At 41.9% G+C, this 25,831-nt stretch overlaps 1 protein-coding gene across 3 annotated transcripts in view; it reads left to right on the top strand.

Moving 5' to 3' along the window:
- LOC138537982 (coagulation factor XIII B chain-like) overlaps positions 1-25,831 on the top strand; it is a 1,433,866-nt gene that overhangs the window by 727,439 nt on the left and 680,596 nt on the right. For all 3 annotated transcript variants that reach the window (XM_069641496.1, XM_069641495.1, XM_069641494.1), the window contains one exon: positions 9,480-9,656. In XM_069641496.1, the coding sequence (XP_069497597.1) occupies positions 9,480-9,656 (177 nt within the window). The remainder of the gene's footprint in view (positions 1-9,479; positions 9,657-25,831) is intronic.

Raw genomic sequence — 25,831 nt, 5'->3', positions numbered from 1 at the left:
ATGCGATATTCAAGGTCATCATCTGTAAATTCGTCTATGGTTGAGACCTATCCCTATCCAAATTTTGTAAATAACAGCGGCACGCGAGTGAGATGGAATAGAAATCGACTAAAACAGTTTCATGCGGCCCTTCGTGTGTCTTCTGGGTCAACAGACTGTTATGTTACAGTAATGCATTTGTTTAAGCAGGTAAAACTGCCAGACCTGAGTGTTTGTTATAAACATTGTCATCCCTTTGACCCAATAGTACAGTCTAAGAAAGCTGAATTGCGAAGAGACCTACGTAATTTAAAATTTGTCCCTATAACCTATCGTTTGCTTTTTAAAACAAAATTAAAAGCATCCTATAGAACATGGCTAAAGGGTCAGAGAGCTGTGCGCTATCAGCAAAATGGGGAAACCATGATGTCCCAGATTATTGAGAAGTCCACTAGTGGTATATGGGCCTGCCTAAATGAGGCTACGCATAGAACACAGGACGCTGTTCAAATAAATGCCATTCCAAATGCACTCTGGAAAACCTACTGTGAAAAGCTTTATGCATCGTCCTTTTCGAACTTGATTCCAAAGACTTACTCCCTAGGCTGGTCCCATTTCTTTACCATCACCATCAATGATATACTGATATGTATTAAAAACTTGAGTCGCTCGAGGGCGATAGGCCCGGATGGTCTCCATAATAGCACACTTAAAGATCACCCACAAGAATGGGCAATGATCCTCCATCAGATCTTTAGCAAAGTCATTTTGACAGGGGTCATTCCCAAATCTTGGCAGAAGTCCATCATTTTGCCCATATTCAAGAAAGGGGAGCGTGATGACCCAGCTGCCTACCGCCCCATAGCACTCTTGGATTGTCCTGGAAAAATTTTCGCCCGACTAATCCTGAATAGATTTAACATTTGGTTGGAAGTAAATAACTATCGAGACGTCTTCCAAACAGGATTTTTGCCTGGAAATGGGACGACTATAAATGTTATTACTCTTACAAGTATTATTCAGAAGGCTTCCCATCAACACCAGCCACTCTATATAGCTTTTATAGATTTTAAAATGGGGTTTGACGCTGTTCCTCGTGAACTCCTTTTCAAAAAACTTATGGATAAAAAATGTCCCTGGTCAATTGTCAAGTGGATAATTGACTTACATACAGATACCTCGATACAAATCAAACTTTCTAGCGAGGGACTACTTTCTGATCCAATTAAGACTGCATGTGGGTTGAAACAAGGTTGTTTGCTAGCTTCTGCTTTATTTACTTTTTTTATCTCAGATATTGGTGTAGACCTTAGTAAAACTGTGGCAGATCCACCCAAAATCAATGGGGTTAATGTTACATACCTACTCTATGCTGATGACATGGTGTTATTCTCAAAGACTCCCAAAGGATTACGGGCAATTTTGTGTGCATTGGATACCTATACCAAAAAGAACTGTATTGCCTTTAATTTAAGTAAAACAAAGGTTATGCAGTTTGGCAAAAGCATGCAAAGGAAAGCCACCTACAGATGGCCTTTACAAAATGTCAACTTGTCTTCAGTTTCCTCTTATATCTATTTGGGGGTCTTCATAAGTAATTCACCATATAAGAATGCGAATCATCAACATCTAAAACAGCGTCTAACGACGGCTATATCACAAAGCAGACTAATAAGGAGTAAATATTGTAAGTTTTCAATAGTACCATTATTGGTTTATTATAGACAAAAATTCATTCCGGTAATTCTTTACGGCTCAGAGGCTGTCTTGGGAAAATCATATCAATACTGGGCCATTATGGAAGGATGCTATAAGAAGCATGCTCTCAACCTCCCATTGTCAGAACCCATTTGCATCCTGCGACACGAGCTAGGACTCCTGTCTTTATATGCCATCTATAAGTGGAGGCTATGCTCATTATATCGAAAATGCATATTAAGTGTTAATCATCCTGTGTTGTTAGGAATGATTGCTATTTATCTTTTAAGATCTGATGATCCATTTGCAGTGTCGTGGCGAAATCACGCAGAGAAAATCATTATTGATATCGGATTTTCAATGGCACTATTGCTAGGCAATCCCACTAAGGCAAAAAAACGGATATGGGAGGATGACTGGATAAAAACAAGATCTGCATGTCTCCTATACAAAAAGTTTATGAACAACCTATTTGCCTTAAAACGCTATGGGGACACAGAAAGTTACTTAATGATGTTCCCACATTCCCGACAGCGGGATGATTATTTAAGATTTCGATTAAATATTTGGCCCACAAAAGAAATTCTGTGCCATTGCAGAATTACCAGAAAAGACGATGCTTTGTGTCGGTTTTGCCAATTAGCCATTGAAACAATGCAACACTTATGTGTGGAATGCCAAAGTTTGCAAGCAAAAAGAACTGTGCATTTTGAACATTTATTTACTGGGTATATGAACATGTCTCAAACACGTTGCTGGTTTCTCCTATTTAATAGTCAATTGAAAGTTGTTAGATATGCAATATTGAGTTTTTTGTATAGTTTGGGACTTAAAGGCAAAGTTAGTGTACAAAGTCGCACTTAAGGAGTTCACTAATCAAGTTTAAGATACAGGATTTATCCTATTACTTGTTTTTCGATTGATTATATTTTGTTTAAAGTGATTAGGTATATATATGTATTTAATTAGTTTGTTGTTATTGACTATGTAAATTTGTATATGGACGTAATTTTTGTTAATATCAATTTTATTTTTCATAATATGTTTTCTTTTAATTTTAAATACGTTATGTAAATTTTGTATGTTGAAAAATCAAGTTTTACTTGATTAAAACAACTTTTTAAATAAAAAAAAAAAAAAAAGAAAGTGGCATAACTTGTATACAATCTGTTGAATAACAGTCCCACAAAATAAATACCTACATTTTAAACTTAGCTAGAACTTCACAGGAAACAATTCATATTTTTACAAAATTCATAAATATTTGAATAACTAATGTGGCAGCATTTTCAAAATGTAGAAAACATGTTTATGATTGAGTTACAAAGGAACGTAGGAGCCCCTCTTCTGAGAATGGACATAGGTCAAATTGCCTGTTCTATGGAATTTCTTCCCCTCAGGAGGGTCTACCACCACATGTTCGCTTACTGCACCCTTCAGAAAGGAGGAATATCCATTTGGATATCAGTATTTGGCCCACCCACAAGGGCAGTACAGCACCAAAATGCCAGGCAAACCTCCTTTGAACAAGAGTAAGGAAACAAGTACTGAGACATCTAGTTTTCAGGTCGTTAGTGGAAATTAAGGTGAGTTTGTGCCTTGTGCCACAACCATGCAAAGCCTTCCTTGTGGATTGTAAACAGACTCCCACAAGGTGACCCCTTGCCATATCACGAGGGAGAGATTGTCATGTCCTGTTTCACTGCTGGTCCACTGATGAATATTTGCCAAAACCTGATTCAATCAGCACCCATCTCTAGATGAGGAGCAGCAGTGTCTACAACAATATCAGCAGACCACGCCACCCAAAAAGCTCACCTACCCTCGATAATACGTTGTTGGGACTTCCGAAGGGCAGCACTGTCATGAGACTGCACTGTCTACAGTTTTCTATCCACTATTGACCCTTACAGCCCTTCCCATTACAAGTGTGTCATTAGATCTCTTTTGGAAGGTCTTGACACTGATGTTTTGGGTTTTATAGTGTATGTGTAGACAGTATTGTCTGTTATTTTAAATCACATTTGTGAGGCTCTGTGACTTTAACATACACTATATTTATTTTCGTTGGCACAAACACGTCTGCCAGTGCTGCCCATCATCCTGTATAACCAATTGACGCTGCATGACACCATTGAGTCGAAGAAAGCTCATGGGCCCGACCAAGAAGCGCACAAGAAGCCTGCATATGACAACATCATATAGGTGAAGGGAGAGGATGGGGATGGGTTGCAAGGATTCAAATGTGATGATGACATTGGTAATCAAGTCCAGCAATGACTGGTATGTAAAAGAAGACTTTCCGCTGCCCACATAAAGGCCTGGCACGTGGATGCGTGCAGAGAAGCATTTTGCACCGCTTCATGAATAATGTATGTCTGCTAAGGTGACGTCTCTTACATCTATCTCAGGCCAACAAACAGCACCTCAGGCCCAGACACACCATATCCTCTCACCCCCACGATCAAACACCCCCTAGATTAATAAATAATCATTTCAAAATGCAACTATGTATTTGTTAATACCTGCAGTATCATTATGGATGCATATCTGCACATAAACAACACAAAAACAAACTGTTTTTGGTCTTTACAAAGAATCGGTGTGGCATAGACCTCGAACTGCATTGAAATGAAAAAAGGTCACATCAGAAGTACCTGAGTCCTGGATTCTTGTATGATCCTAAGTGGTTTGTGGTGTTATCACTTGGGTGTATGTTTTATCCATAGGGGAGAGCCCAACATCTATAGTTTGGAGGTAAGCACTGTGGGACAGTGTTTGCCTCTGGTGTGTGGTTGAGTGACAGGACTATGTATGTCAGCAGTAGCATTAGTAAACTAATCTGGCATTTGGTAGTCTGAGCAGTTTTGCAGAGTCTTTTTATATCATGGTAACGAGTTCCTACCATTCCAATACCATTTAAAGGGGCACAGAGGGACCAACCTGCAAATGAGTGCATTCTTCTGAATGTCATTTGTTTTTGGGTATAGGCATGTGACTTGTTGGTGATAGTAAGCAGAGATCGTCCCAACTCTGTTTCTTCTAGTTTGCGAGTTTTCTCTTAAACTCGTTACTTACAAGAGGCTATTTTTGACGTTCATTCATGAGGCAGGTAGGTCTGAGGCATCCCACCTTAATAGTTTTATTCACATGTCTCTTATAGCTGGCCAAAGTCAAAAAGATGAGAATTTCTTTTTAGCTGATATTCCAGTGTGAGATTGGAATAGCAACGTGTTCAGGGATATTTTGAAGTGTGGGTGTTTTTCCATTGTTCACGGACATCTGCAGATCAAGTTCCAGACCTTGGTTGAGAGAAATGAGAAGCTCCATCCTCTGCAACATTTCCGATTAAAACTTGGCACTGTTGCATTACTAGATCACAGAATTCTAATCTTGTAGTGGATGTATTTTTCCTAGTGGTTTCTGGACTTCTGTCATGGAAAGTATGTTTGGCAGTGCACACAGGTTAGAACTGTAATTTATATTTGAATGGGAGAAAGAGCAACATTTGTCGGGCTGGATTGTTATGTTTCTATTCATGCATTCATGGAAGGAGACCCGCTGCCACACTTTGGAGTGTATGTAGTCTACTCAGAAAGTGATCATGGAGCCCCACATAGAGGTTTTGGTATAATCTTGTCTGGAGAGTCCTAGTGTAATGTCTGGCATTGTTCTGTAGGGGAAGGCCAGGTAAAGCATGATGCGCTGGATAGTTCAGAAGAAGCAGATTCTTGCAGTGCATTTTTAATGCAATTCCAATTTGCAGGCATTTTCCATGAACATGCTATGGTTTTTAATGTTGCCTTCAGCTGTTAGCAGGTTGCTATTCCTTCTAGCCAAACGATTGGTGTCGGTTCCTAGGTGATGGTGCCACATATGGGTTTAGTTTTGTTGGACTAAATGTCAGTCTATTTGCCATCATCCATCAGTCAGCAAAGACAAGGCATGTGTTCACATCTAGTATGGAGGTATTTGTAAGTTTGTAGATGATTTAGGTGTCATCTGTGTACTTGAAAATGTGAGGTCTGAGTTATTTATAAGTTCCAAAGGAAGGGCTATGTATATATTGAAGAGAAAAGGAGAAAAGCTGAATTTCTTGGGGCCCTCGACAGGTGAGGATGCGTGTACGTGATCTGAACAAGACCATTTGTGTGATTTCTGTTCTGTGCGTGAAGAACAGTGTGTGATCCAGCATAATGTAGTTGCGTTTAATTTGATTTCCTCCAATCTTTTTTCATCAGAATGTCCTGGAAAATGTGTCAGGGATGTCCAGTAGCATAAGTGCACTAGGCATCTTTGCATCAGCATTGTTTTTCTGCATAATAAAAAGGAAAAAGGGCAAGGGGAACTTTTTCTGCAAGCTCACTCTTAGACCTCCGCGACTAGACAAAAAGTACAAGTTTTGATAGTGTCGCAATGGTGCATGCAGGAAACGTAGACATTCTGCACACATCTATTACTGCGCCACAATAATGATTAAGTTCCAACCAAATGATTTTCATGATTTGTCACATATTTATTGGTGGCCCTTAACGATGACACATGTTTCTCCACCCTTAGTGTGCCTTTTTCAAATCATGGCAATAGTTATTATTCAAGATACTATCTGTTGTTAACTGAAATACAACTCACGGCCGGGATGACTCAGCCATTAGAAAGAACCCGATGTGTGATGCACTAATCCAGATACGTAAAGCTCCCGCAATCCTTTTGAGTCTGATGGGACTCTAATCACCAACACGACATCAGAAAGGTTTTTTTGAACCTCAACAGATTTGAATAATAACTATTGCCCTGATTTCATAAAGGCACACTAAGGGTGCGAAACACGTGTCATCGTTAAGGGCCACCAATAAATATGTGACAAATCATGAAAATCATTTCGGCTGGAACTTAATCATTATTGTGGTGCAGTAATAGATGTGTGCAGAACCCTTCTTTTTCATTTTTGTTTTTCAGCATGTCTCAGATAGATGACAGCATAATTCTAGCCAACTCCTTAGGCTGCATCTGTATTGTGACTCATAAGAAGGATGGTGGTTTGCATGTGTTACTGAAGTTGCTGGAAGATGCACTGCTCACATTTTTGGTGATGAAGGGTGTGTTGGAGATTAGTTGGTAGCTTGTAATGTCATTGTGTTCAGCTGTGGGTTTTGTGAGAAGAGAATTGATGCACATTGTTTTTAATGCTCCCTGGATGATGCCTTGTACAATAGCTTAATTGATGAGGGACTGTAATAATGGGCTGAGTCCAGACTGCTAGGCTGTACATGATGTGGGTATAGGTTTTATGGTTAACCTGCTGGATTAATATTGTTAACTGTGGAACAGAAATGAAGGATCAAAAAGAGGCGGAACACACCTAGTGCAGGTACTGACGCTTTGCTCTGTGCTGTTTCCTCTGCTGGAGTTGGTGGTGTAAGATTTGTCGAATGTTGGTCCTGTGTTGCAGGCAGATGGCTTTATGCATTTTTGGCAGTGTTGTGTAAAATGTATGTGGTGTGATTATTTTTACTTTGACCACTTCTTCTCTGTAAATCCAGAGTTGTTGGTGATAGATCCTTTTGGCTGTTGGTAGTAAATTATTCTCTCGAGGCTCCAATTGATTTTTTTAGATGTTTTAGATGTTTTTGTTGATGGTTGACCATTTGGAGACATGCTTCTTTTTGGAGTATTGGAAGGGCACTTTTGTGCTAGTGTGATAAGCATATGTGATACCCATGCTTGAAGGCTGTTCAGTTGTTCATCTGGATTCCCTTTCTGGTTTCTGAATGATTGCTGGGTTTTGGTTTTTGGAATTTTCTTGAGGCATGTGACCAGTTTCATCTGTTCCCATGGTCTTGTTGTTGGGGGCTTGAGTGATTTAGGTAGTGGTGCTGCTTGTGTGAAACTGCTAAACATGGTCCTCCCAGGAATAAGACAATTGTGATTTTCTTTTATAGTACACATCAACCAATATGTGTCTAGCAGCATGAGAGAGCACTCTAGCTAATTGTGTGAGGTGTAAGGCACCCAGTTTTGCAGCCATCAACATTGTACCTGAGGTATCCTCCTTTCTTAGGCAAAGATTGAAATCTCTCAATATGGTGAGGTGTTGGCAGCAGTTAGCCACCATGTCCACCAGATTATCTTCATAGGCAGGGTATGATGAGCGTTATCTGTAAATAAGAAAGACGTTCACTTTGGAAGTGTGCAATGTAGAACAGAGCAGGCAAAGTGCATAAAAGATTGGAATGTTGTCCAAGTGCGATGTTGTAATGTACAAGTCTTATTCCTACAGCTGTAACTGCTTTTATTGCTGATTTGCTTTGCCCAAATATGGTTCTGAATTTCAAGTCAATAAAGCTATTAACTTACTACCTTGCTTTCCAAACCCAAGCTCTGTTTCAGGGAGATCGCTCCAGAGTTTGGCGTTCACATGAGAGATCACATTCTATTTGGAAAGGAACAAGAACTCCACGTACTGTCATTATCTATTTATGACTCACATTTGATTTGTCTCCTGGCCTGGAGGCTGTGAAATCCACACATTCTGTGGATTGTTATGCTTTCTCGAGTGCTAGTTCACCAGATGATTCCGCTCATAAAGGCCTGCCTGCACATTTAAGGTCACGTCAGTGATGTAAGGTACTCACTATGGTGATGAGCTTTAACATTTTCTCCCTATTTCTCCTTTCTGTAACCACTCCTCCATCCTTCGACCTTTAACATTTTTTTCTCCAATAATTTCATCCCACCCGAGAAGGCAGCGTGGAGCCCGTGCCATTGGGTTTTGAGGATGTGACACATGCGTAGTTAGCTGTTTGTGTACATGGAAACTGCAGAAACGGGGTCCTTCTTCACAGTAGGTGTCAAAGTGGATACGTAAAGTCATGTTCACAATGCAATAATGTTGTTACTTTACTTTCTTTCCTATGGCAGTACCTGTCCTGACAGGAGAAGGACTGGGGGCATAACATGTATTGATACACCATTAAATCAACAGGGCACCAGCCCTGTAGAGATTGGTGTTGCAAGCATGGTGGAAATTAATTAATTGAGGTTGACGAGCAGTCCCCCAAAGCGCATGGATTTGGAGGATGGCACTGTACTTGGGGTGGGGTTATAAAGTGGCTTTCATGTGTGTTCAGTCACATTTCCAAAAATCTTAAGGCAAATTCCTGCCATCTTAAAAACAGACAGAACCTTCTTGTAGATAAGGGAGGCTTGTTGACAGAAAGATGCATGCATGCACCTTACAACACTTTGAAGTTTGATTGAGCAAGTTGGGTGTGGAACATGTGAAGGGATAGGGCGGGTATGGATTACCCATGGGTGGAACAGGGTCAAAAGAGATTGAATGTACAATGATGAATAGCGAGGCATAGTACAAGTCAAAGCAATTGATGTCGATGAAGTTGAGGCAACCTGCATGGCATTTTCAGGTAAAGTGGAGCTGGTGAATTAGCTATAAAGAAGGGTAATGTTGGGAAGGCAGCAGGGAGGTGTGGGTTAGCGGTATAGTGTATAGGCTGGGGTGGGGTGATGCACAGAAGGGAAAGGGACCTGATGGCTGACATTAGAAGAAAGGGAGTTGCATGAAGGTCATTAACAATTAAGCAAGTGGTGGAATAGGTCATTCTGTTCCATGTAACTAATATCAACGTTATTTTCAGAAAGTAAGTCTGTATAAATTAAATTGTTGTGCTCTTGATGTAATTCCAGCACGTTAAATCATGTGGTTGAAGCAGGTTCTATTTCCTTCAGCCTTGAGTGTTAACAGGGTGTCCAATACTACTGTTTTTTTTGTTTTGTTTCTCCAGCTACATCATGTTCTGCTCCACCAGAGATTGATCATGGATCCATCCAAAGTCCAAGAAGGCAAAGCTATAATTCCGGCAATACAGTCACCTACAAATGTGATGCTGAATATGTTTTTGAAAAAGGTCAACTCATAACATGTATGGACGGCCAATGGACAAATCCACCTGCCTGCAATAGTATGTGGATATTTTTTACAGCATGAATGCATATGGTCTTATAATGATGTGTATTAGTTAAATGTAATGCTCTGTCAATATCAGCCAGAGATGTCTTGCATTGAGTGACCATACTTGTATAATTGCCCCACAAAAAGGCAGATTATAAATGGTGCCACCCTGTATGAATACCAAGCATTTGCAAAGCAAAAGGTTTGGGCCTTTGCAATTTTTCACTAATTTTTATGTGTAGGCAGGAATTTGTGTTGGAACAAAAAGGCACAGTTCCAGCTCAAAGAAAATGCATGCAGTACAGCCATTTATCACACAACTAGTATTGCATGATCTGTTACTCTCTGTATACTGAGGGGTAAAGGAGAAAATATTGATCACGTAAAACAGGTAAATAAGGAGGAAACTGTGACTAGCTGAGAGACTGTGCCTAAAAGACAGTCTGACTAGGACAAAGGACTATGACAAAGGAAAAGGATTAGAATGAAGGAGAAGGGCCCCAAGGATTAAGGCAATTGAAGGACTAAGACACATGACTAGGATTTAGCAGGGGGACTACAGCAGGACAATGAAGACATATGGAAATATAGGGCTTTGACAAAGGAATGTAAGAATGGAAGACATGGAAAAGGATTCCAGAGGAGGACAGGGAGAAGGACTTGAGAGATGGGCTTGCGAGAAAGACTGGGGCAAATTATTAAAACAAAGGACTAGGAGGAAGGACTAGGATTAGGTTAAAGGATTAGTACTAGGATGAAGTAATTGGAAAAAAACAAAAGGACTAGGATGAACAAGAAAGTAGATCTTATACTAAGCACTAGAAGAAATTAATAAAAGGATGAAGCTGGCATATTGGGACACATGACAAGGATGAAGGAGAAGACCTAGTGTGAAGGGCCAGGACTAGGTTGAAGGACGAGAATGAAGGATGAGATGAAGTATGAAGGGCTAAAAAAATGAGAAAGGAGATGGATTAAGACAAAGGGGAATTACTTGGATAAATGACCAGGTCTACGATGAAGGAAAAGGTCTATGATAATACACATGAAGTCCTTGGACGAGGGAGAATCACTAGAACTCAGTGCTATGATGGAGAAGTAGGACAATGACAAGGATGAATGAGAGACTAGGAGAAAGGTCTATGATGAATGACTGTAGCAAATAAGTATGACAAATGACTATGATGAAGGACATGTGGACCATGAAGAAGCACTATGATGAAGGAAAAGGACTTTGCAGAAGATCGGTGGGGGCATAGAAAAAGTATTATGAGAAAGGATTATGAAAACAGAGGATTATGAAGTTGAAGCACTGCAACGATTCACTATGATGAATGAGAAGATATCTGATGAAGGACTACGTTGAAGTCAAAGCACTATGATGAAGGACTTTGATGAAGGAGAAGGACTATGGTGAAAGACTATGAGAGAAGGCATTGATGAAGGAAAAGGAGTATGATGAGGGATTATGATGGAGAATGAATATAACAAAGGTCTATGACACAGGATTATGACAAAGGAGGAATATGATGGACTATAATGACTGAACATGAGAGACCAGTAGAACTATGATGGATAAGGGTTATGATGAAAGACAATGGTGAAGGAGCAGGACCATGCTAAAGGAGTATGATTACATACTATGGGCCTCATAATAATGTGTGCTTGGAAATATGTTTTTGCTGATCACCTGCCAAATTTCAGGGGGCTCATTTCAACTAAAGTTTCTTTACCAAATTTGAAGGGTTTTGTTGCATCATATTGTTTCAGCTTGATGGTGCTTCAACTAATGTTTTTTAACTGTGTATATATATATTCTTTACATATAAACACACACAAACACTGTGAGGTTGGCATCATGGAAAGAGACACACACAACAGATTAAATGTAACAAAAATACCTTTATTAACTTAAATGTAAGGATGGTGCAAGACCTAACTTGCCATATACTAAGGTAGGATTCCCCTATGTAAAGAAACTAAGGACTCTGTCAGTAAGTTCAACTGAAATGTCTGTTTGTGTCCAAAGCCTATGCTTGCCCTCACAACTAACATCAAAACAATGTGTAGCGATGTCAACCATAAATGAGCAGTGTTCCGAAAGTAAAGTTCTGAGCTATTTCCAGCTCATACTTATTCTTCAGCTTTACCTACCCAAATATCAGGAGTTCACCATAATGTTCAGGTTCGCTTCTCTTGGTTTAAAGTTATATTGTTCCAACCTTAAGGGTCAGGATACCATTCCCCAAGTTCAACACAGTTCTATGGCAACAGGTCTCAGGTTTCACTTGCCACAAGTTCACAGTACTTTCATTTACAAAGGCGCAGTTGTCTGACCGCACGATCCACCCGTTACAGGCCACAGAACCAGGTGCCCTGGGCTTTAGATGTGCCCTCTCCTTAAGGTTCACTTTCATCAATATACACTTTTCTTTCAACATTCACTTTAAACTTTTCTGCCTTTTCTCTTTGGTTTTCTTTAATCTTTCCTCTTCCTTGGAAATCATTATTTATATATCCTGTTTCTTTTTCATTTATTTGTATTTCATTCTTAACAGCCTTTCTTGGGGATTTTGCTCACACTTCATCTCTCGTGTAGCTCCCCTTTTGTTAAATGCTATTTTGCTCACAATTCACAATCTCGTGTAGCTCCCCTTATTGTAAAAGTCTTTCTTTCTTCATACAGAGACTTTTGAGAACGTATCTCTTGATACACAACCACTCTGTTACTTAGTATTCCTTAAAGGGATGGTCTAGTAAAAAATGTTATTTAAAAAATAGATAGGCAACATAAAAAGAAAAATACTAGCATTCTCCGTTTTAAAACTTCCTAAGTAAAATTTTGAGCTATTCAAGCTCAAAATTCGCAAAAGCAAGCACATGGGCGCATCCATTTTGTGAAATGGAGGCCCTCCTGTGCTGGCTTTTGCTTTTGCGGCACTAATGAAGGAAAAGCCAGCCAGCTGTAGTAAACAAAGGCTACCGCTGGGTGGCTTTCCCTTCATTAGTGCTGTAGGCGGAGGACGGGGACCGGAGACCAGAGCAGGAAAGCTGCAGCTGAATCTCGGTAAGTGCTATTTATTTTTCTTTTAATAATAAGCACTAGCTGCGTTTTTTTTTCTAAGTTTTCCGGGCTGGAGGAGCCCGGAAAACTTAGAAATAAAACCGCAGCTTTAAAAACGTATTTATGTTTGCGGTCGCTTTTGAAGCGACCGCAAACATAAATACAACGTTATTGTGTTGGAAAACGCTGCGGTTTTTCTTTCCAAGTTTCTCAGGCTCCTCCGGCACAACCGCGTGTGTTTCCTGAAAGCAGGTTCAGGTAGAAACAACGCGGTTGTTTTCCGCAATGCCGCGTTGTTTCTTCCTGAATCTGCTTTACCATTTGGGCCCCATGGGGAGCCCGAGAGCCCCAAATGGTAAAGCAGATTCAGGCAGAAACAACGCGGTTGTGTTGGAAAACGCTGCGGTTTTTCTTTCCGAGTTTCTCAGGCTCCTCCGAGCCGGAGGAGCCTGAGAAACTTGGAAAGAAAAACTGCAGCGTTTTCCAACACAACGTTGTATTTATGTTTGCGGTCGCTTCAAAAGCGACCGCAAACATAAATACAACATTTTTAAAGCTGCTGTTTTATTTCTAAGTTTTCCGGGCTCCTCCAGCCCGGAAAACTTAGAAAAAAAAACGCAGCTAGTGCTTATTTTAAAAAAAATAATAAATAGCACTTACCGAGATTCAGCTGCAGCTTTCCTGCTCTGGTCTCCGGTCCCCGTCCTCCGCCTACAGCACTAATGAAGGGAAAGCCACCCAGCGGTAGCCTTTGTTTACTACAGCTGGCTGGCTTTTCCTTCATTAGTGCCGCAAAAGCAAAAGCCAGCACAGGAGGGCCTCCATTTCACAAAATGGATGCGCCCATGTGCTTGCTTTTGCAAATTTTGAGCTTGAATAGCTCAAAATTTTACATAGGAAGTTTTAAAACGGAGAATGCTAGTTTTTTTTTTTATGTTGCCTATCTATTTTTTAAATAAAAATGTTTACTAGACCATCCCTTTAAGTTTCCATTCTATCATTGCTCATTCTTTAATATTGTTCAGAGATTGTAAACATGCATTTCCTTACACGCAATTATATTCTACCACATTGTGTTCACTCGCGCCTTTTACATGATCTGAAACTCACTGGTTGTGTTCTTGGCTTTCAGCTGTAATTCTGTTGAAAACGTATTTTTCCTCTGAGGTCAGGTCCTCATCACCGGGCCCTCAGGCAATCCGGGGCTCCCTTCTCAGCCCAGGAGAACAAGCATTTCTTCTTAATCAATGCATAAGGGATCAGGATGCCTCTCGACTCCCTTCTCTGGACTTCTCCCTGGAGACGTGGCTCCCTCATCACACTTTCTCTAGCTCCCTCACTCTGCAGTCTTTCGGCATCTCAGTTTCCCATTCTCCACCGGCTAGTCCTGGGCAACTATGGAGTCTCAGCTGCTCTTCCAACTTGCCCCAGGTCTCTCCTTATCATGCCTTCCTGTCTTTGCCTTTTATACACCTGTGGTCCTTTAATGGCCTGCAGGTGTATTCGATTATTACATTTTGAATGACCCTGATTAAAAGGATATACCTCACCTTCATACCTCTCAGGCATCCTCTTCTTCGTCCCAGTACCAAAGTGGTGAGAGTAAGTGGTGTGTATTACTCTCAGTACTAGAGAGGGGAGAGTGTTTGATGTGCATTGCTTTCAGCTATCTCTTCCATGTCTCGGTATTGTCAGGTGTCCCAAAAGAGGAGACAAGGGGAGCTGATCTACAATAACCCATAAAGGTCGGGGAGGGTTAAACTGGTTGTCAATAGGATAAAGGGGATACCATGTCTCGCCGTAAGGTACCTCACTCCCAATCCCCAAGGTCCCTCCACCCAGGTGATCCTTCCTCGCTTGTCCATCCCCAGGGACGGGATCCAAAAGCGATGGCCCTTCCCTAGCCACCTGCATAGAGGATCCAAGAGGAGTTGGGGTGAGAATACCCTCAGGTTTCTCACAACACACATATGGCATATTCCCTCTTATCATCGCTTTCCCTATCCATCTTTTCACTTTTTCATCCTTTTACTCTCACACGTTAAAGTGAGTGAATCTCATCATTTTAACCATGTGCTTCAGCTATTTCTCTTCCACTTCCCTATGATGTAGGCCTGTTTGTTCCTTTTTAAATCCCCCACTTGGCTTTCTCTCTCTCTCTCCATGCTTGATTGCTCTTGTATTCCTGAGCTCACATGACACTCCCACCAGCAAAAGGATAGAGGGCTCTGTTCACTCATCTCCTCTCACCACTCTGAGCCACTCCCCCACAATGGCAGGCAGACATCTCCACCATTCCATTTGCAGCTACAGAGCTTGCCTTTTTTTGTTGTTGTGACTTTGCACGGATATATGACAAGCTCCGAATGTTGTCCTCTTTTATTTCCTCGTTCACATTGTGAGAGTGTGTAGTTCATGAACTTGGGCAAATGTTTGGGCATACAGATGTTGGCTGAAAGTCTACATTGGTTCACAGAGAATTTCACCTTGATAAAGTACCAATTCTGCCCTAGATGTTTGTATGCCCAGGAACTGCCTGCAGAAAAAGACTATGGCAGGGTAGGTAACATACACCATATATATTTCTGAGGCTTGTGAATCTGTTTAGTCTCACATGCTTTTCTCAGACTACCATCTACTGGTTTGTGTAGAGTATTACAAGTTGATTATCCCAAAGAGAAAGGATGTTGACAGGTGGTGCTACAAAACTGTCGCTATCCTATGTGTCCCCATAATGCTGCACACTTAAACATCCTCAGATTGTTTTGCATTATTGATGTGGTTGTGGGAGTCACTTGTATGCTCAATTACTAAAGAAACGGACTCTGAAATGTTGACTCCTTCTTCGACCTTGACAATTGAACTATGGATGGAGGAGAGTGTGAATTGGAACCAAAGGTCAACGCCACCCCTGTGGGGACTGATTCAGCACAAGACTATTTAAGTTTATTTATTTATTTTTACATTTGTAAAGTGCTCTAAACCTGAGGGCATCAAGGCGCTAGTTACATTATAAGATACAGATAGTGAGAAATCATTGAACAAATGAAAGACAGAGGAGGTAAATAGTCTGTGTCGCTGTTAAGGCGATTTATAGTTGAAGAGCCAGGTTTCCAAGAGTTTGCAGAAGGACCAGTAGGACTGCTCAGCTCTAAGAGCTGGCAGTAGTGTGTTCCACAGCTTCGCTGCAATAACCGGGAAGCTGGAGCCACCTGCTCTGGCTTGTCTGAATCTTGGAGTCATGAGATGGTGAGTGTAAGCAGCTCTGGCTGGTCTCAGTGACTGAGTTTTTGTGAATTTCTGTGCAAGGTAAGGAGGGGCGAATTTGAGAGTTATTTATGGGTAATAGAAAATGCTTTGAAAGTAATACACTCTCGAATTGGGAGTCAGTGAGCGGATCTTCTGGTCTCTGAGATCTGTTCTCGCTTTGGAATGTTGAGGGCAGCACGCAGTGCATTGTCCTGGATAACTTGTATTTTATAGATATTCCACAATAGAACATTGTCATAGTCAAGTTGAGAGCCGATGGCAGCTTGGGTGATGGTAAGGCAGCTGTCAGCAGATAAGAAGGGCCTGCAGGCACAACTATAGGGGCTATATCTTCTGAATTCTTGAGAATGACCTACTTGCATTTCTCTCTTTCTATCCCACCACAATACACTCATTGCGAATCCTCTTTTAAGTACTGCTCTAACTGTAAGACCAAATTCGCAGTGCAGCACACCTACCAGGTGTGTAATAAATGCACGCCCCATGACCATGCTGGGGACAAGTTCCTGGCATGTGAATGGTTTAAGACTAAGAAACTCAAGGCTCAAAGAGAAAAGTGGTGGGCCGCTTGCTCTATGAGTGCAGGTTTTCAACCATCCACGACCGCTGTGCACTGAGAAGGTGCTAACCCAGAAGAAAGGTTGGGTTAGACTGTGAGGAGGCAGAATCTGAGCTCACGAGTAAAGAGCCCTAACAGCCAGGCCTTTGCTCCTCAATGCTATGCAAATGAGCCCAGGAAAATTCCGACGGATACGAAGAGGCTGCTTTGCAAAAAACGCAAAAACCCAGAGCCAAAGCATGCCAAGCTCAGAAGGACCTTCACCTGCATGGCATCAACTGCAACTCATTGCTTCAAGAAGCCAGCCATTAAACATGGCATCAAAGATCATGCTGATTAACAAAAAATGAATTTGAAACATTGCGTTGATGCACCCATGACTCAAACTGTTACCACACGGAAACTTGGAATAATAATGTATCAGGGAAACATTCACAAACATCGGGGGCCAAGCTAAGTTCCACGCCATTGGATATGACACCAACAGCTAGACGTTCCATGAAAATAGTTTTGACACACACCTAGTAAGTGTCATTTAGATATTACGCATCTCCTCGGTTGGTCCTCTTTATTGAGGACAAAACAGAACATGTGCAAGAGAATGAAGAGGATGAACCCTTAGAGAGGATCGTTCAGCCTATACCCAGCACTCCTGCCACTGAGTAAATGTTTTCATGAGAAACACAAAACAACGTAACTCAATTGAGGAGGAGACTCAGCCAAAGACATCAAAAAGGGATTTAATTAATGGCGATGATTTACAAGAGAACTATAGTGAGTAGGAGTTATAGGAAAGAAAAGAGCCTCAAGACGAAAAACAGGAAGGTCGCACCGATTATCCAATAGGCTCTCCAGAGGGCTTGACTCACCAGTCTCAAACACACTGACTGATGATCTAGGGAAGTGTTTTGCAAAATTTAAGAGAGCAGCAGCAAATTCTGCCACTGCTACTGAAGTGGGGGAGAAGACATGGATTTCAAGGAAGACATGTTAGAACAGCAAGATCTGGGGCTCACTCCAAAGTCAGTGAAAAATAAATCAAACTTACAGTAGCCAAACCTCTGACTCGCAGATCTGTATATGTCAGGATTCAGAAAAAACATGTACCATAACTTGAAGATTATAACAATGGGCCTCATCACGACCTCGGCGGTAGCGCTAGCGCTATTAGCGCGGGGGCTATTAGCGCGACCGCCATAGCCCCCGGCGCTAATAGCGCGGGATCAGGAGTTGGCCGGACTTGGAAGTCCCCATTCCCCATTGAGCCCATTCGGGAATGCCCCATTCCCCATTGGGCTCAATGGGGAAATTTCACGCTCATACCGCGGGCGGATTTCCCGCCGGCGGTATTAGCGCGAATTCTCGGCGGATTTCACACCAGCTCAGAGCTGGTTTGAAATCCGCCGAAGCCCTGATCCAGCGGACCCTTAAATCCGGCGGTAATAGCGCTACCGCTGGATTTAAGGGTTACCGCCGAGGTCGTGATGAGGCCCAATGTATGGGCATAGGCCATACTTGTATCACTTGTGATAACCATGGCAAGGAATAGGTGTGGCCTTCTGCATCAACATCTGAAGCCCCATTACAAAAGGAAAGTAAAATGGCATATCAAATGGCATACAAGATGGCGACAACTGTGGGATACAGTCTACAAATCACAAATTGAAAAAAATGGCCTACTGGCCTGTAATGACAGGGCCAATTAGAGTAAAAACAGGCCAATTAGAGTAAAAACATGCACATTTGTATTTGTATTTTGTATTTATTGAATTTTATATAGTGCTTTAAGGCAAAGTGCTTTACATGGCAACAACAGGAATTACATAAGAAACAAGTTAATACAATTCATGAATCAAATAACCGAGAACAATATGTAGAACAATTTGCCAAGATCATTACAATATACATAAGCGGAATAGAACGGTGAAAGAGACAGTAGAGAACTGTCAGGTAGTAGGTTGGAGTAGGTGGGATTTTAAGGTTGTGCAGAAATATGAATAAGAGTTAATGGAGCGGATAGGGAGAGGGAGAGAGTTCCAGTGAAGTGGGGCAAGGAGCTGGAAGGAACGGAAGCGGGATGGTGTGCAGGGTGCAGGTAGAACAGAGAGTAGGGAGTGGTCAGCAGAGCGGAGTGAGCGAGAGGGAGAGTAGAATGAGAGGAGGGAGGAAAGGTAAGGTGGGGCAAGATCATATAGAGATTTGAAGACGAGACAGAGGAAGTTGAATTTGAGTTGAGAGTGAAATGGGAGCCAGCCTGGAGAGAATAGTGAAGAAGAAATAGAAACGTAAGGAGAGAGGAGACAGAGAGAACGGATGGCAGAATTGTAGACAGACTTAAGGGGCGCTAGATATGAGGCGGGTAGGCCAAAGAGGAGAGCAGAGCAGTAGAAGAGTCGAGAGAAGATTAAAGAAGATATTAAGAGTTTAGTGGCATTGAAGGTAAGGAAGGATCGAATTTTGTGAATGTTATAAAGGTGGAAGTGACAGGCACAGGAGGTAAGAGAGATATGGTGAGCAAAGGTGAGGTTAGAGTCGAAGTGGAGGCCAAGGTTGCGGGTGAAGGGGGAGATGGGGAGCTGGGAGGGGGAGAGAGGATAAAGGGAGGGGGAGATGGGGAGGGAGGGTGTTGGCAGGAAGGAATAGAACTTATCAGTGTTCAGGGTAAGAAAGTGGGAGGACATCCAGGAATCGATACCAGTGAGACAGGAAGAGAGTTTAAGGTGGATGTCGGGAGTGAAGGAGAGGAAGAGTTTGGTGTCATCGGCGTAGAAGTGATGAGAGACACCAAAGGAGGAGATGATTGGAGCTAGGAGGGAGTTGTAAAGTGAAAAGAGAAAAGGCCGAGCACGGAACCTTGGGGGAAGCCAAAATCGAGGGAGTAGGTAGAAGAGATGTGGCCGCCCCAGGAGACTGCAAAGGAGCGATTGGATAGGTAGGAGGAGAACCAGTTGAGAACAGGCAGGCAGGCCCTATGCCAGAGGCAGGGTTTACAGACCACACAGGCTATACTGAGGGCAAGGCCACCAAACCTTCAGTCCTTTAAATCAGGTCATATCATTTGTTCAAGGTACATGGGGCCAAACCTCTGAAATCTATCCATACGTGCACTACCTGCAATCCCAATTCACTACCTCAAAACTCATTGTCAAGCTACAAAATATACCATCAACAAGCTGAATCTACCAAAGCAGCGTGCAGCCTTGCTCAAAGATGTTTGAGGTGTTCTACTAAAGGCTTAATGGGGGCGGCAGGGGTTCATAGAGACTGTTCCACCTCTTGACAGGAGTTCAGTTATCTGCTCAATTTACTTTCTAATTCCCAAAATAAATCAAACCATGAATCCAGTTCTAGAATTAATGCCACCAAACATATTCGTAAAGCCACACAAATTCTGCATGACTACAGTCCAGAAGGTGATCCTGTTGTTGTAGCAGGGAGTCTACATTGCCACATTGGTCATGTAAGATGGATACTTTTATATTTTAATTTTCTCCCTGTATCGCTGATACCTGCGATTCAGGATGGCAACCACCACTACCAGTTCAAAGTGCCTCCTTTTGGGATGGCATCCGCTGCGTGTGTATTGACAAAGGTGTTCACAGTAGTGACTGCACATCTGTGAAGAAAAGGAATTAAAGTAAATCTGTACCCACATGATTGGCTTATGATAGGGGACAGTGTCAAATAGGGTCAACACAACACTCAAACTATGAATAATCTCTTGCATCACCCAGGCTTCCCATTAACCATAGGAAAGTCAAAGCCTTCAGCGCAGCAGAAACAAGGCATTCCTGTGAGCGCAGCTAAACATGAAATTGGCAAATGGCTACCCATCGAAGAATAGGTTGCAACAGTTGCTTGTACATATTCCTGCCACATCAAGAGATCTAAGTGCGAACACTCATGAAGTGCCTTAGCATGACGGCATCATACATATTCCTTACTCACGTCTAGACATGCTTCCTTAACAAGAATACTTGTCAGGGCAATGGTCACAAGGGACAGGCACATGGGATACTATAGTGTTTATTTCAGAAAAATTTATGAGCATTTGTTAACAGTGCAAGTGAGCACTGTAAAAAATCACATCTTTGGTGAGATGGGAAGCTCACTTGCAGTCTCCAACAGCAGGCAAACCTCCATGTAAATGTACTGAAAATACTAGCAGTAAAATACACACTTAAAGCCGTCCAGGTATGTATACGTCACAAAAGTATGGTGCTCAGTACAGACCACATTAGAGCCATGTTTTCCATCAACAGACAAGGTGGAACTCAACTCCAAACTGGCCGAGGATTTCCCAACAAATCTGCCATTGGCACATCCATCAATAAGTGCTCCTGCAAGTAGGATGCATACCAGGGATACACAACTGTCTAGTGGATACCCCAATTAGGACAGTAACCCAAGAACATGAATGGGGACTAAACATGAATGTACACACCAGTTTTTCGAATAGGCCTATTACCAAAGTGTAGACTTTTTTGCAACAAAGATCAACAGAAAATGCTAAAACGTCTCATCCACCACATACATACCTATGGGGTCTCTAGGCATTCCTCTATGGATGAACTGGTTAGGGATGGGTGTTTACTCCCCCCCCCCCCAACTCCCATCCTACATGGGTTAGTCTACATATTGATTGAAGGAAATGCAGCATTAAATCCTGTAGGGCCCAGTTGGACACGACAGCTGTGGTACCCATACATACTTCACATGGAAGTAGAACAAAGAGAAGCCACAAAATAACACACCCTAATCCAAAAGGCCTGAACCTGGCGGCATGGCTTCTGTGGTCATAGATTTTGCCCACTTTAATCTTCCCTTGCAATGCATTGTGATACTTCATGAGGCAATAAAGACAACATCCTGTTTCTTCAACAGATGAAAACAGTTTGTCAATTGGTGCAAAACAAAACAAATCAGCCCTATTGACTTTTTGTCAGCTGATATTGTCACCTAGTTACTGTTCTTACTTAACTCTGGATTGGTGCTCAATTCCGTCAAGCTCCACCGGGCATCTCGTGCTGCATGCACCAAGTCACAGCACAAGGAATTCTGATGGAAAATACCAGTGGTTTAGGCTTTCGTGGAATGAGTTATCTACCTGTCGTTTATCTGGCACAAAGCTGGAATATGGGTACAGCGCTGTATAGGTTAATGGGACTCCCAAATGAGCCAATCATTAAGACCACCCTGAAGTTGCTCAATTACGACATGGTTTTTCTGGTAGTGGTCACATCTATTTGAAACGTCAGTGAAATGTAGCCACTTTCAGTTAATGATCCCTCTGTGGCTCCTCACAACAACAAGGTGGTTAATCAAACTCACCCTCATTTCTCATCAAAATATATCAAAGTTCCATTTCAACCAATCCATTGCACTTCTGGCCATTTTCCCTTATCCTCTTACACCACAGGGACATCAGTAGATATTCACAGCCATGTTTTGCTGTGCACAGATCTTTGTGTCTTTTACCACAGGGCAAGAGGGTAACCTGATATCAAAGGCTACTACTGCATGTCGAATTGCACGTTGTAAACAAGAATATTACAAATGCTTACCCTTCACTCCAAAGGCACACTACACATAAGCCGTATTAGCTTTTATTGCACATTTTCAGCTAGCAGACATATGCAAAACGTTTTGTTTGGTGTTAACTTCATACCTTTACAAAACACTGCAGTATAGACACACAAACATCATCATCAAACATACTTTTATTCAGCATTTTAACCTTTAAGTTATAAAATACAGTTTGTACAAAAAGAATACAAAGGTACAAATATTCACAGTTGATAGATAAATGAGATCTATACAGTTACACTATTTACAACATAATGGGCAAATAGGACCAGAAATTACAATACAAGGTAGTATAGATACTGGACTTTGCAATAAAAATTCATGCTTTTGTTTGTCAATGTTTGGCTAGGATCCTGCCAAGATATAGGTGCAGTGACTATTGGTGAGAGCAAAGCTCGCAGCCACCAAATCTCACTCACCCTTATCTATGTTGACAGGGCCATACTTAATAATCCTGCCTCTCAACAGCCATGCCCTAGGGATGAAACGCTCCGTGTCAGAAACCACATAGGGAAGGAGGCATTCTTTTAGGAATTGTAGAGCTGGCACTGCTTGGCGAATTCCTGTGTTGAACAGAATACGTTGCAGGTACATGCGTCTCAAACACTCTGTTTTTTTACATAGTAATAGGAAATGCAGCATATTTTCCGATCTAGAACCACACATTGGGCACAGCTCTGATTGGGACCCCTGCCACCTCCTAGTTAGACAAGCCACTGGAAGGCATCCAAGCATAAAGCAGATATAAAGAGATTTCTCGAAGGGCACACGAGTGGAGGCAAGGTAAGTCTTGAACCCCAGTTCTACTGAGGTATTAAGGTATTCACCACCAACCTTCAGTTTTGTGGCATCCACTCTAAGTTTGTCATACATTTGCTTTTTAACCTTGTTTATTAGATCAGTCAAATTCCATACCACTGGTACCTGGGGTTCACTACATAGATCAGGCATGCATAATTATAGTAGACAGTCCTTCACGTGTGCTAACCACTTTAGGCTTTTCTCCCCTTCATGGCTCATTACATGTGACAACGCCTTCCTATGTACTTCCAACCCTTCTCTATTCCAAATCCTGGCCCAGAACATAACTGGTCTATTCAAAATCCGATCTGTGACCCTATTATTATCTAGTTCAAGGTGGACCAGTACTGACGGAGCTGACACTGGTAGGTGTAGTAATTTCTTTAGACACACAAACAAGAGCAGATTCACACAAGGGTCAAGTGATTTTAAAGTATGTATTTACTACTCTTCCTTTAGCTCACCCACTGCCTACTTCAGGTACTTCTTGCTAATCTTTGCAAAGCATGTGAATATAAACAGATCGCAAGCCTCAGAAGCCAGTTGTTACTTGCCACTAACCGTCTTCTGTATCATGTATCTCTTTAGAGCCACATGTACCTATCCAACCTCCTGACATGGGAGCTATAGAACACTAGCTCTACTTTCTATACATTCTGCTACCATGTGTGAGTTTTTTAGAAAAGGAATCATATGAGGATGTTGACTCATAATGGGTATACACATAAGGGTAGTGTGCAGCACTGAACACACTAAAGTAGCCTGGACAAAGACTGTCCAGAACGCTACCTAGACACTCATCTGGTGTGGCCCACTGGACCTAGTTGTGTTTAACAAATATCACACAACAGCTGTATAGACATCGCATAGTCAAAATTATTTTAATCAGAATATACCCTTTCATAAAAAAATTAAGTTCCTCGTTTAACACACAATACATAAGAAAACATGAATCAATTGAGTTCTGTAACTCCCCAAAAGTTAATTAAATGACAGGAGTCTCAACGCTGCAGATCCTTATTCAATCACCAACTAAGGTGACACCCTCAACAGAATAAAACCAAAAAACAACCAATGATTGTTGTCATAAACATAAATCTCTTGTCCCCATCTCATAGTTTACAATCAAAATCTTGTTAATACAATATAATACAGATTCCTAAATGAGGGTTTATGTTGAAACAAATCCTACGCATTTTTGGACATCTAGTACCATCATCAGGGAACAACCCTCATATATATCAAAACCACTGTCTGCTTCTGGATAATTTTGCTTAGAGGTCAGTACCACAATTACTGAAAGCCAGTACTGGCATGCACGAGAGAGCACCTCTCAAACTTGCTTCATTAACTGCTAGTCCGGTAAGTAACAAGCATACAAGGTTCCCCTCTCCCCACCCTCACTGGAGTGCTGCCTGAATGCGCCGTCACTATCGTGAATGCCTCTGCAGCTTGTTCGCGTACCTCTCACCGTAGATTAATCCAATTTGCGCTTATAGAAGCTTGGTAGAGTCTTCCATAACAGTCCACTGCAGCACTGCAAATGTTGATGCCCTTACACCTTAGAAAAAACAACTTGTAATACTCTGCACCAACCACTGCATGGTGGCCTGTGCACAGTATGTGACTCTAAACAGATACCTAAAGGTCCAAGGTCAGCCACACTCTGGAATCTGGAGGCTCTCAGCTATCATAAAATATGTAATCCTTTATTGCCCGGTGAAACAAACCATGGGCACAACAACATATTTCACACTCACACGCTCTTCTTCAGAGTTGCAGTTATATATATGTGTTTGTGTGTGTGTGTGTGTTGGTATGTAAAGGAAGGTGGGAAAGAGCCGGAAAAGAGGGAATTGCAAAAAAGGGCAATTTGCATTTCTGTCAAATAACCCCTTATTTATGAATGTATTGTTGATTTAACTGCTGCCATCTGCATTATAAGATTTCTTTGTGGCATACAAATGTGTTGGCTTCAAAACCTTTTGAAGTAAAACATTTCTACCTACAACTCCATCTTCATGCTGGAGGACTGTAACCTTCTCAATCCTGCCACAGACACCCGCCTTGATTTTAATTCCCTCTTGTATGACCAATCTCTACTCCCTCCAAGACCAGCCTAACCGTTCTGGTGTGAACCTTATCGACTTGGTCTTTTTCTCTACTTCGCTACCCTCCTTTAATCTCTTCATTAACCATTTACCCTCTGATCGCTTCACTGTTCAATTTAACATCTTAGCCCCTCCACCATCTACTCCTCTTTTCCCCTCTTCAATTACATAGTAAATTAGAGCAGGGTTTGATGATGTGAGTACATTTATCCTGCCTTCCTCCCATGTCCATGCCTCTTCCATTGACTGCAGCTATTCTGATTTTCTCTATCCACTTATTCACTGATGGCTCCCTTTAACCAACACTATAACTACCCTTCATGCACAATAACCCCTTTCTGTCCCTGTCCTCTGGCATGGATCACCTCTGAAATCCAGACACCCACCTTCCTCCTAACCTATAAAGGTAAAATTGTTGGTCTCACCTCTGCACTGAACTCTGCAATATTCTCCTACTTCCAAATGTAATCTCCTCTCTTTGCAGACATTTGTCTACGCTCCAAGCTTTGCTCAGACCCCATGCCTCGCAAACCAATAACCATTTCCTCTTCCATCCCTACTAATGACTTACTACTTTTCCTCTGGAATCTCTAAAATTCATAACACTCTCACATCACTCCCTTCTCTCCCGCCCCAACCTTCTTCTGTCCACCACCTCTCCCCCTACTCCTTCCAGTCACAAATACTTCTCCCCTACCTCTCCAACTAGATTAGCACCCATCCTCTGCAGCACCAACCCATCCTTATCTCGTATTGATATGTTTGCTCGTCAAAATAGGGCCTGATTCACATAC

Source organism: Ambystoma mexicanum, chromosome 1q (genome assembly GCF_040938575.1).
Source record: "Ambystoma mexicanum isolate Mex_15411 chromosome 1q, UKY_AmexF1_1, whole genome shotgun sequence".
In the NCBI taxonomy this organism is placed as follows: Eukaryota; Metazoa; Chordata; class Amphibia; order Caudata; family Ambystomatidae; genus Ambystoma; species Ambystoma mexicanum.
Note: the sequence above shows the minus strand (reverse complement) of the source record. Positions and strands in the feature narration are given on the sequence as shown.